The following is a 12,943-nucleotide window of genomic DNA, read 5'->3' as shown; positions in this document are numbered from 1 at the left end:
TGCATAGTGGAGGACCTTTACAACGCTACTGACAATGCCGTATGCGTAGCGAAATATTGGGCCTCCAAAATTTAAGTTGCCATCGACTCGCCAAGAAGAAAGAAGAATAATATATCGACATTTCAAATTGTATATGTTACAAATAAAAGTACTTTTTTATACCAGACGTTCAAAAAGTTATATTGTAAACTCAGACCTACAGAAGGCACAAATCTGTATGTTCTAATGGGATTGTTTCAAAAACTTTACAAATGAAAGCCCTTAAATTTTTTTTGAGGAAGGGATTTTCTAAACGTTTTATCTAAAACTCAAACTTACAAAAAGAAAAATCTTCATCTTCTAAAGAACCTTTCTACTTCCAGATCTCCCGTGGCACCAAGACCCTCGCTTCATAGTCTCCAACTCGATCTTCTACTCGTCGACCCGCAGCAGCCCCGCGCGGCACGAGGCGTCGGACGGCGAGGAGGCCGTGTCGTACGACAGCTACAACTTCGACGACTACGAGATCATACGGGCCAATGATGAGAGCCTGTCGGGGGACTTTGGGAGGGTTAAGGTGAGATTTTCTTACTAGAAAAACTTAACTGCAGAACACTTCTCTAATAAAAGTGTGGCTGCAAAACGGACCTGATTTCAACGCCATAATCTGACAAGTGTTCAAGAGATGTTAAAAAGTTTTAGTGGTACGACGGTTGGTGTTTAGGGCAACTATAAAAGGCAGATGGAAGGGTATGGAAGAAGAAAAAATGCTGTGTCGCCCCCAAATATATTTGGGATAAGGCCATAAGGATGATGATATTACGTTAAAGCAATTAGCGTATATTTGACGCATCAGTAAATAGAGCGATTTAGGACTATTAAATTAAAAAAAAAAAAAAAAAAAAAAAAAAAGTCGTGGTGGCCTAGTGGGTAAAGGACCAATCTCTCAAGTATGAGGGCGCGGGTTCGATCCCAGGTCAGGCAAGTACCAATGCAACTTTTCTAAGTCTGTATGTCACGAAGGAGAAAAGACTAGCGGAGATGCCCTAACGCAGGTAGGTCACGCGCCTTCAGGTAGGTCAAATACGTCACGACTACGTCACGGCAGGCGTGGCTGGACACCGCCCTTATATCGTCCTTTACATCAAACTGACATCTTGTCATGGTTGTATTTTTACCACAATTTCAACAGATTTTATTTGTTACTCGATTAAAACGATGAAATGCGCTATCATTAATTGTAGAAATTGCTCAGGATCCAAACTCAAACATACCATAGGATAACATTTCACGTGTAAGTAATATTTTAGCTTTAAAACATATTTTTTGCTAGAGACATCTGTCGTCGAATAGCTGCATTTCTAGAACCTCTAAGTGAATTTGTATTATTTTCGTATCAATCTTGTATCAATGTATATTATTGGTACCAATTTTTGCCTTAAAAAGCAGCTTCATTTTTCCTTGCATCCTACTAGTTTTTTTATAGATTATTTACAAACCAAAACATATGATATATTATCATGAAAATTTAATATTATAAAAACACCATCTTTCGGTAAGTAGTCGACTTACGTATATCTGAAGTAAAATTGTGTTCATCAAGACAGAGAGACCCGTTACAAAATTAAGTGCTACCAGACATCGAAAATGCAATCACCCATTCTTAAAAAAGGTCTTATTTAAAAAAGCTGCAATTAAAATTAATCATAACTCTAACTGTAGATTTATTTATATTCATCACTAGCCGTTTTCCCGCGGTTTCACCCGCGTACCGTGGGAGCTACTGCCCGCACCGGGATAAAATATAGCCTATGTTACTCGCAGATAATATAGCTTTCTAATGGTGAAAGAATATTTAAAATCGGTCCAGTAGTTTTTTGAGTTTATCCATTACAACCAAACAAACAAACAAAGTTTTCCTCTTTATAATATTAGAATAGATCAGCAATGTTTTACATAGGTATATCTCTCTTGCCGTACATACTTTTTGAATGTACCTTTACTCAGAGCAACATCGGACACACATAATGTCAGCCACTTAGTGGATGCGCCGTTATGATATAGTTGTGAAAACTCTAATTTGATAAACACTGTCCCTATAATTTTAATTCCCATTTTTCTTGGTGAATTTCGTAATGTGGCAACATCGAAAATAACAACAGTCATCGCAGCACGGTTTTAGACATGTTCTAGAACAAATAGAACGAATTTTCGTGCTTGTGATGCCATAGTGGCTAGTAGACGAACTAACACAATGCCATAAGTTGATACTTAAATTACACCATGGGGGTATTTTAGACCCGTGGTGAATAAAAATGATTTTTCATCGAGTCTCCGTTTAATGGTTCCTAGATACCTATTTCATTTCTGGAGGAGTAAATAAATTGTTGTGGGGCAAGTTCTCTGCACAAAATAATACTTATATAACAATTAATTTTCTAACTTTTTTATCTCTCTCTTTTTCTTCGTTCATTTCAAATGAATGCTTCTTTAAACTTTCCAATTGAATTACTATTTTTAAAGAATTATTAATTTTGAGTATTTACTTTACTTTTGAGTATGTCACTAGTGGTCGATGTTAGTTTAGGGTTAGATTTTAATCATCCTATTCCACGCTAGATGGATTTACAAAAAATGGGTGGCTTCCCATAAAAGGCGTATAAGGGTGGAGCACGGGTGGAGACAGTAACGTTCCTCGTCCCCCGCTCACCCGAATTTTGGCGCGCTGCTTTGTTAGGAGATTTTTCGTTAGGGCATCTCCGCTAGTCTTTTCTCCTCCGTGCTGTATGTACTTTCTAAGTATATCTTAGACACCATTGGCTGTGTTTCGGATGGCACGTTAAACTGTAGGTCCCGGCTGTCATTGAACATCCTTGGCAGTCGTTACGGGTAGTCAGAAGCCAGTAAGTCTGACACCAGTCTAACCAAGGGGTATCGGGTTGCCCGGGTAACTGGGTTGAGGAGGTCAGATAGGCAGTCGCTTCTTGTAAAGCACTGGTACTCAGCTGAATCCGGTTAGACTGGAAGCCGACCCCAACATGATTGGGAAAAAGGCTCGGAGGATGATGATGAAATAGAAAATAAATAATTATAATAACTCAGTTAAAGGAATTGTGTAAGTCCGCGATTTGTTTACCCAATATTCGATGTTTGGAGAACTGCCTATTGCAAAAAAACCTAAGCTATCTTGTCAATATTTTTCCCCTCTAATGACTGCACCCGTATTTCCAAAATTTTACTATAAATGAATTTTTCCAGCCCCCAGACGAAGATTCACCCCCCTTCAACAACATTCGAGTAGAAAACGAGTCGGAAGCCTTCTCCATGTCCACCGCCCGAGCCAGCTGGCACAGCGACACCGCCGACACTCGTGACACCCGCACCGACACTGTCGACACTAGCGACACTCGAGCTACGTGTACTAATAGTGTTAATATTTCCGTTAAGCAGGCGTCGCTTGATGTTCAGCAGACAGGTAAGGAAATAATATATTCTTTAGATAATAAAGTCATTATATTCATATCTGATTCAATTATATATTATATTCGTTTGTACATAATATCTTAATTAGGTCTTACTTAATTAATCTAGGTAAAAACATTACGGTCATTTAGTCATTTATTTAAAGTAGGCTGAAAATTGGCAACAAAAGACAGCCCCCAAAACGCCCACCCTTCACCACTTCCTCTGTGTTTTTGCTGGGAAGGAGAAGTGGTGGAACAAAGTCTCCAGCAAAGATTTAAGGTTCATCATCCGCCTAGCCTTTTCCGAACTATGTTAGGGTCTTCCAGTCTGATTGGATGCAGCTGAGTATTGGTTAACATGGCACGATTGCCTATCTGACCTTAAATTACTTGGGCAATCCGATACTCCTTGCTAAGATTGGTTGTCAGCCTTTCTGTCTTCTGACTGCCAAAGATGTCCAAATGACAGCTGGGCCCTATCAATTTAAGGCATCTTCCAAACCACGGAGGCATTTCTTATTCCGATGGTGCCATATCTTATGAATGTTCCAAAATTAAAAGGTATTTATTTAAATTGTTTCAGTCCTCTCTAAACTAAGTCAGAAGATCAGTCTGAAATTAGCCAAGTTCGTGGATTGTCTCAAGGACACGTACTTTGGGACATTGCAGAGGTAAAGTTACCAATCTTTAAGTGATACTTATGTACATAAAAATAATTGTATGTACTTATGTACTTTCTCATCCGCTCTTGACATACATGTGATAAAAAATGTGACAATCAAACTTTCCCCCTTTGAAGTTAGCTCTGTTGGTCCATTTCCTTCGCATACTTTCAGGGAATTGCCTTGTTTAAGGTGGCGAAGTTATTTAAAAATGCAAAATGTAGCCACTTTACATGATAGATAAGAAGCGTCGAGTTTCTCCCACCGACCATAAGTCAACAATGACGTTAATGTCGGTGGTGCTTGTGCTCTGTCTCCGGTGGTGTCGGATTGTCGTCGCATCGCGCCAGGACAGTGAGTGCACCTGTGTCCAAGCAAATGCTTGCAGTGCAGTACAATATGTCCTGCGCAGTTGCCTGATCTCCTTACATGAAGAACAGCCGCCGTAGCCGATAACCGACTAGGAGGACATCAAGTCAACAAATTCCTAACCTATTTCTAAAACTCGCCAGATGTCTAGAATCCCTGGAATGGTCCTGCAGACAGGAGCTCGGAGGCCGTCCCGCCAGCGAGGCGATGCGACAGTTACTATCCGTCGCTCGGCAGGTGGACCTGTCTCCCTGCGCCACCTTCCCGGTGCTCAGGAGTCTGTTGGAGTCGCTGCGACGGTTGTTGCATAAGTAAGTGGATAAAGATGTAAAGTAGAAGTTAATTATTTAAAGGAGCCTACAGGTATTGTTGTTTAAAAAAAAAGATACCGATTTTATTAAAAGTTTATGCGAGATCTAAAGGTTTACGTCGGGCGTAGGCGTTTTGACCACGTGCGGATGTCATGTGGCTCGGAAATGTTTTCGTACATTTTTACATCCCATACAGTGATTATTATTAGTCACCATTCTGTTTCGATTTGTTCTTTTAACCGGGAAGACAGTTAATGTTCTGAGCATTCAAGTGTATCTCAACCATGTGGAAAAAGACTATATATTTGCCAACCTGGAAGCGTCTATACACTTTCCTACTATCTACCGTTGAAAGAAAACCGGAAACAGTTACATTATTCTGTATAGCTGTATGTTACTCTTCTGTTGCATACACCATAATCCCGACAAGAAAATATGTCATTTATTTTTTAGTCTATCCTTTACTAACACGTGATGTCTTCCTAGCCGATTAATCGGCTACGGCGACCGTTCTCATGTAAGGAGACAGACCAATTTTCAGGCTAGGGGATGCTCGTGTTGTGAAAGTTTCTAAAGCCCACAAAGCGATTTCGGCCCGACCCGGGAATCGAACTCGAGACCTCGAGCTCAGCAGCCGCGCTTGCGACGGCTAGACCGACACTAACACCTACAATAATAATACCCCCTCAGACTCCGGCTAGTGGGCGGCGAGGCGGAGGAGGCTTGCTGCGTGCTGAGCCCGCTGTGGCGCCGCCGCGTGGCGGCCGCCGCGCTGCACCAGCTGTCGCCGCACAGGCTGGCTAAACTCATCTCCACACAGGTCTGTAGTATATAGTGACGGTATGATGTCCTCCTAGCCGATTATCAGCTACGGCGGCTGTTCTCGTGTAAGGAGATCAGCCAGCTGCGCAGGACATATTATAGTGCACGAGCATTTGCTTGGACACAGGTGCACTCATTATTCCTTCACTCTCTGCGCCCGATGGGACGGCAATCCGACACCACTGGAGAGAGATCACAAGCAGGACCGACGTGCTCTCCGATGCACGGGTGAATCAATCACCAACTTCCAGACTACGGACTGCTTTATGAAAGCTAAAGAAAACCTACAAAGCGATTTCGGCCCGACCCGGGAATCGAACCCGAGACCTCGAGCATAGCAGCCGCGCGAAAACTTATTAAATATCCTATAATAATTTTGTAAAATCGACCTTCCAAAATTCCTTTTTTATCCCTAATGGTATTTTGAACAGATTCTAGAAAGGTTAAGCACAGCACACGAGCGGTACCAGTCAGCGCTGACGTCGCTGGAGACAGCGCTGGCCGGCAGGCTACATCATACCGAGGATATCAAGCTAGCTATCAGGAAAAAGTTTGTATACCTTTATCTATAAAATTATAGTTATAGTAGTTTATTATAGTAGTTTAGTAGTATACTAATTTAATTTTTCTAATCTTATCTGTATTAAGCACGATTACTATTGTAAAGAGGAAAAAATGTTTTGTTAATTTGGATCCTAAGACTGACCAATTGTTTAATCGTTTTTTTGTAGTTTGTGCGCGATCGGTTACCGTTTATTTGGTATGGGTGGGCAGAGCCTAATGTATTTGTAACTTTCAGATACGCACCCACATTCGCGCGGTTATGTCTGGAGAGTACATCCATGTGCGATCTACTTATGTACGGCACTCCAGAACTCGGTAGAGAAATTGGTAAGTCACAGAGAACAAAAAGACCTGCGGAGATGTCATAATGCTAAATCCTTTTGGAAAATAGCGCGTTTAAGTTCTGGTGTTTGGGATGTAGCATGTCCCATCATTTTTCAAATAAATTCATCAATCAATCAAGAAAAAAATATGACAGACTAGCTTCCGCCCGCTTGGTGTATTGATACAAAGTAGCCTATGTGTTAATCCAGGGTATCATCACCTATCTACGTACCAAATCGATCCAGCCGGTTTCGCGTTAAAGAAGAACAAACACACATCCATACATTCTCACAAACTTTCAGATGTATAATATTAGAAGAATAGTTGAATTGGTTTTGATTTGCAAAGGAACTTGGGGCTAGTTTTACATCCATAAATAAAGCCTCTCTTTTCCATGAGGTTTAAAAGCTATGAACACATGGTCTCAGGTCGCGGTCAGTACGGCGTGGTGTACCTGGCTCGCGGCGGCTGGGCAGGCCGGGCCGTGGCCGTGAAGTCCGTGCTGCCCGCCGACGAGCGGCACTACCGGGAACTCGCCATGGAGTTCTTCTATACCAGGTACGTTTACATTATTGGGAAAAATAAATTGTTGCCCTAGTTAGTAAGAAAATAATTCTTGATGGATAAACGGGTGGACAGCTACTTGACCATACAACAGACGAACATTTTTGTGATTCCATAAAAATTATTCCTTTTTTTCGAAAATATATGTTAAATATATGAAACCGCCATAGTTCATGCGAAATTCAGTGGCGACTCACGATTAAATTCAACTCACACAGTATGAGCTTGTATCCCATAATTACGCTCCTTGCACCCCGTCATACGCTGATACCTAAATATATTTTATGACTCGCGAAATCTTCCGTGACGACAAAAAACTTGACAAGAATTGTTAAATTTAAGCCACAAATTCGCAATAACGGCGCGCATGCGTAGCGTACTCGTACACGACTCTGCACGCTGCAAATCACGCTCAAACGCTTTATTGCACTCCCCTGCGTTTGCTGCTCCAATCTTTTTTATATAACTAGTATTCCATAAATCTACTCTTCCCAGGAGTATCCCAGCTCACCCGCGCATCGTCCGTCTGTACGGGTCCATCGTGCAGCGCGGCGGCGCCGGGCCCTGCGTACTGCTCATGTCAGAGCGCAAGCTGAGGGACCTACATGCGGCTGTGATGGCCGGATTGAGCTTCCCTGCTAGGATGAGGATAGCTAGGGATATTGTGGAAGGTATGTATGTATCCAGTCCGTGGTAATGGTCTTTCTAGATGTTAGTCGATGACGGCGGCTGTTCTCATATAAGGAGATCAGTCAGCTGCACAGGAAACGTGCCACATGCACGGGTGTATCATCATTTATTTTTAAATTTCGGACTGCTTTCTGAAAGTTTCTAAAACTCAGAAAGCGATTTTGCCTCTCCCGCTAATCGATCTCTAAACATTAAACTATGAATATATTTTACCCCTTTTTCTTAGAAATATCAATTTCAAAATAGGTCACCTGTCTAAACGCACACCACCACGACAGCAGTCATACATAAGTGTATCTATATAGGTAGCTATAGCCTTATTTTAATACAGTCCACTTGTACGCATTTTTAGTAACATTAATTATTAAAAAAAATCTAACTACCATTTTCAACTTCTCAATAGCTCTAAGTCTTTCATATTAAATAAATAAATCGCTCATTTAACACGCTATCCACAGGTATCCGCTACCTCCACTCCCTCGGCCTCGTGCACCGCGACATCAAGATGAAGAACGTCCTGCTGGACGCGTCGGACCGCGCGGCGCTGTCGGACCTGGGCTTCTGCGCGGCGGAGACGCTGATGTCGGGCTCGCTGGTGGGCACGCCGGTGCACATGGCGCCCGAGCTGCTCGCGGGGGACTATCATGCTAGTGTCGATGTTTATGCCTTTGGTATATTGTTTTGGTGAGATTCTTACTAGATTATTATTATTTATATTGGTTGAAAAAAAAAATGGTTAATAAAGTGACTAATTTAATCTTTGGATAGTTTAAATATTTTTGTAAGCATATATAAGCGTTTAACTATTTATTTAAAATGATGTTTTCAGATACTGAATAAAAAATAAAACTCATTTAAAAATATAAGAAATAAATGACCTTTTGATATCAGACGCTGAGTCCGAGCTAACGATGGTTAGAACTCCAGGTGCAAACAATTTAATAACAATTCGTTTCATATCATAAAACATTAAATCAGTACATAACTAACAATAAAGATTACTAGCGCAATGCACTTTATGAAGATAAAGGAATAATTTCATGTTTTAGGTATGTATGTGCGGGCAACATAAAACTGCCATCAGCTTTCGAAACATTCCAGAATAAGGAACAGTTGTGGAGCAAAGTCAAGAGAGGTAACTATTTTAACATTTACTTATTATATAGTATATACTATCCAATATGCTATATTATACGCTGTATGTACTATAAACTACAAGCTGTTGATTTGCATCCGTGCCATAGTCAAGGAGGTTAAAATTAAATACGTAAATAATCGATTTGAATTACGGTAGGTGGGAAAAAGCTAATATGCGCTGCTTTTTTTGATGTTGTAATTTCATGGTATTTCAGAATTTAGCCCACGGTTAAACACAAATCATAACAGAATTCCCCCGCGGCCACAGTGTGTGCGTGATGGCAGCTATGTGTGCGTAGACAGAGAAAACTAATGTCTACGTGTGTGCGTGAGTGTCGATGTGTGAGTGTCTTATCTACGACATGACAGCGCGAGCGCGCGAGCGAGCGAGACCGAGTGATACGCGATAGCAATCATTTTACCTAAAGTTTCGAAAATCACCTTCATTATTGTCATTAACTTCGTTTTACTTTACTTAGGTACTAATTTTTGAGCATAAATTTAACACAGATATCTTATTAACTACAGTAATAAGCAATACTAGTGCGCGAAAGAAAGTTCACTAACATGTTAACAGCTGATTGATAAAATGTTCGTTTTGCTTTATCTTTCAGCATAAAGTTTTCGCAGTGATTTAGTTTTTATTTTTGAATTAAATTGGTTAATAATTAGAAATTTTGCTTCCTTCTTAACGGTCTTAGGACCTTGGAACACGGAAATCTTATTAATGACGTAATACTAGTGCGCTAAAGTTCACTGACCTGTTAACAGCTGATTGATAACATTTTCGGTTTGCTTTAACATTCAGCGTAAAGATTTCGTAGTAATTTTGTTTTTACTTTTCGATTAAATTGGTGAAAGATGTGTTAGTTAAGTGTAGGCACGAGGTGATTCTTTCGGCTCGTAGGTATTATTGGCGTGGTTAAGAAATCAACTTATTTACACTAATAAAATTGATTAAGCTGACTACGTATTTACAAAATGTACAAATAAATAAATTACCTAGTTTAGTTACCCGGAGGTACTGTTCAAAGCTGTCACCTTCACACTCTTGGCACAATCGAGCACGACGAAGTAGCTGGTTGTCCTTCAGCTAACATAACACTATCACATTCGTTTTTAATCTGTCGAAAGCACTAAGTTAACGGTCCTAGCACATAAGTCTGTCACATGACCAGCATGACCCTCCGTGATGAGGGTTCCCGGTCGGTAAACATTTCCCGGCCCATAGGTATGTACGGCTGTCATTGCACATCCTTGGCAGTCGTAACGGGTAGTCAGAAGCCAGTAAGTCTGACACCAGTCTAACCAAGGGGTATCGGGTTGCCCGGGTAACTGGGTTGAGGAGGTCAGATAGGCAGTCGCTTCTTGTAAAGCACTGGTACTCAGCTGAATCCGGTTAGACTGGAAGCCGACCCCAGCATGATTGGGAAAAGGCTCGGAGGATGGATGGCTGTTAGTACACTGTTGTCACTGATGGCATACAGGCGGACCATCGCCACCAACTCGTGTTCGTGTAGTTTTCCGTTATCTCGCACTTTGTACCTACACGTCGCGGAATTCAAAGCGCACGTACGCAGCAGCGGCGGCGACATCAAACACGCTGCTTGCCGTCGGCGCTTGTTTGTTCCGGCTTCAAGGGCACGCGGGGAGCGGCGAGGCGAGTGTGTGGGAGTACTCGCACTGTGATTGGGTGAATTTGGGTAGGCTGGATGATCTACGATTTTTATTGAACGATCGTTGCGTATGCTTTGTGCATGTATCGTTTGCGTTTGTGTGAGTGCGCAGCGCGGTAGTAAGGCTAGTAACACACGCGCCGAATTAAAGTACGGCTGGGTTACACTGACGGATATACGTAAATAAGAAAAAAACATGAAAAAATTACCTACCCATTTTTTCGTTGATTTGGGTCGAGAATCATTAGCATATTTACGTCCTTGACTATGGCACGGATGCAAATCAACAGCTTGTATATTCTATGCAAATAAGTGTTTCTTTCTTTTCTTCTTTATTTCTCCAATTTCATGTTTAGATTTCCCCTCCGGAGTCTGTATCTTTCCTATCAATTTCCCAGTTTTGGCAGCCTCAGAGGAACTACAATTTTTTTTTGGAAAATTCTTTGCCGAGTATTACCCGATACGAAGTTTTATCGTCTTAGCATAATATATAAATTAAAATTCACCCACTTTTTTTTACAAATATATCCCTATTTTTCTTCTAGGCCTTCGCCCCGAGCGGCTCCCCCACTTCACAGACGAGTGCTGGGAAGTCATGACGTCGTGCTGGGCCTCCGAGCCCTCGCAGCGGGCCCTCCTCGGCGACGTGCAGGACAAGCTCGAGCGGATACACCAGCACTCGCTCACGCAGGCAGACTTGCACGACGATGGAGGGGGGCCGGCCGATGATGTCTCTGAAGAGGATAGTCTCGATATGACGGGGATAGATCAGTGAACAGTGCAATCTTGTATGTGAGTGGTGGTAAAAAGTGAATAAAATAAACAGAGTAAAGCGACTTGTTTTTAACCGACCTCGCAAAAAGGAGGATGTTGGCAATACTGACATTTGTATGTCTTGTGATTCTTATATAAGGGTTATCATTCTACGGTGGTTTAAAATTGTTTTTTGTCAACTGTTTTCTTAGAAAATGTAATGAGATTTGAGAATCACTGCAAAGTTACAAGTCAAGCTCGAGAGGATACAACAGCACTCACTCACGCAGGCAGACATGCAGGACGATGGAGGGGGACCGGCCGATGATGTCTCTGAAGAGGATAGTCTGGATATGACGGGGATAGATCAGTAAGAATAGTGTTGGAAGGTGAATAAACTATGGAAAGTGAAAATCGTAATGTGAAAAGGTGAATAAACTATGCAAAGTAAATCTTGTTTTTAACAGACTTCGCAAAAAGGAGATTCGTAATTCGTATGTTTGTATTTTTGGTCTGTAAGGTTTGTCGATTAATGATCATTGATCAATGTAAACTGTTTTTCTGTCAACTATTGTCTTGCGATTAGTAATGAGATTAAAACCTACTTCAAGGCGACTTACAAGCCAAACTAGGGGAAAACACCCTCATTCACACATATCAAAAAATATATGTATAAAAGTGCTGAGACTCTTTGAAAAACACCACTTGAAAAGTCTAAATGTAATTGTTAGATATCAATATAAGGAAAGTAGATCTGTATTTTTAATACAACTTGAAGTTTGTGAAGACATGCAGACATGTCAACTTATTTCAAATCAAAAAGTTTAAATTAAAATGAGTTGCGCGCTTAAAACGCCATTATTTCACTTTTAAAATCTGTAAAAAAAATTAGAAAAATAAACATTGTGATAAGGCACTTGATATTTTCGAAATTTCACATTTTTTAAATGTGCAAGAAAGACTGAAGTACGGGATTCGATTCCTGGACAATGTTCGAATCAGTCACATCACTAGAATATAGTCTTGTTATCTAACTAAATATTAAGTTATTTTATAAAACTGATTTGTATGATATAAAGTGACTAAATATGAGCTTGTTAGGTACATTTTAAATTGTGAGTAAAAAGGTTTGGGAGGGGGGAAAATTACCTAAGTATACCTCTATATAAGTTATAAACTGTCAATAGATTGTGAACCTTATTTCTTACGGGCTAAGGTTCAGTTTATAATAGTTTTTTTATATATTTTGGCATACATTGCATCATCACTTACCCAAGACTTTTTGCTTACACTTTAAAAAGTAACCAATTTTTTTAAACTTTGATTAACGTAAGAATAGTTGTATAACACGTCGAAGGACAAATAATAATGAACTCTAAGGGTCAATTCCCACTGAAAGAGCAGCGGCCGGCAGCGGCCGTAAGAGCACAGACAATGTAAGAGCGCGGCGCGGCGCGGCCCAGCGCGGCGCCGCGCGGCCCGCCGCGCTCGCGCTCAATCACTTGCATTTACGGCCGCTGCTTGCCGCTGCCGGCCGCTGCTCTTTCAGTGGGAATTGACCCTAAGTTGTAGTCATAAGGTTTATATTCATCTGTGATCAACAAATTGTTATATAAGTAAGAAATCAT

General features: G+C 41.0%; 1 protein-coding gene across 1 annotated transcript in view; it reads left to right on the top strand.

Moving 5' to 3' along the window:
- LOC124642639 (dual serine/threonine and tyrosine protein kinase-like) overlaps positions 1-12,690 on the top strand; it is a 48,018-nt gene extending 35,328 nt beyond the window's left edge. Inside the window, exons 11-22 of the mRNA XM_047181187.1 lie at positions 363-556; positions 3,238-3,454; positions 4,027-4,114; positions 4,618-4,785; positions 5,476-5,605; positions 6,039-6,157; positions 6,407-6,498; positions 6,924-7,053; positions 7,555-7,730; positions 8,208-8,433; positions 8,799-8,884; positions 11,108-12,690. Coding sequence (XP_047037143.1) covers positions 363-556; positions 3,238-3,454; positions 4,027-4,114; positions 4,618-4,785; positions 5,476-5,605; positions 6,039-6,157; positions 6,407-6,498; positions 6,924-7,053; positions 7,555-7,730; positions 8,208-8,433; positions 8,799-8,884; positions 11,108-11,337 — 1,856 coding nt within the window. The 3' untranslated portion in view covers positions 11,338-12,690. The remainder of the gene's footprint in view (positions 1-362; positions 557-3,237; positions 3,455-4,026; positions 4,115-4,617; positions 4,786-5,475; positions 5,606-6,038; positions 6,158-6,406; positions 6,499-6,923; positions 7,054-7,554; positions 7,731-8,207; positions 8,434-8,798; positions 8,885-11,107) is intronic.
- Positions 12,691-12,943: the final 253 nt, after the last annotated feature.

The sequence above is a fragment of the Helicoverpa zea genome, chromosome 25, assembly GCF_022581195.2.
Source record: "Helicoverpa zea isolate HzStark_Cry1AcR chromosome 25, ilHelZeax1.1, whole genome shotgun sequence".
Classification (NCBI taxonomy): Eukaryota; Metazoa; Arthropoda; class Insecta; order Lepidoptera; family Noctuidae; genus Helicoverpa; species Helicoverpa zea.
This window is presented reverse-complemented; position numbering and strand designations above follow the sequence as displayed.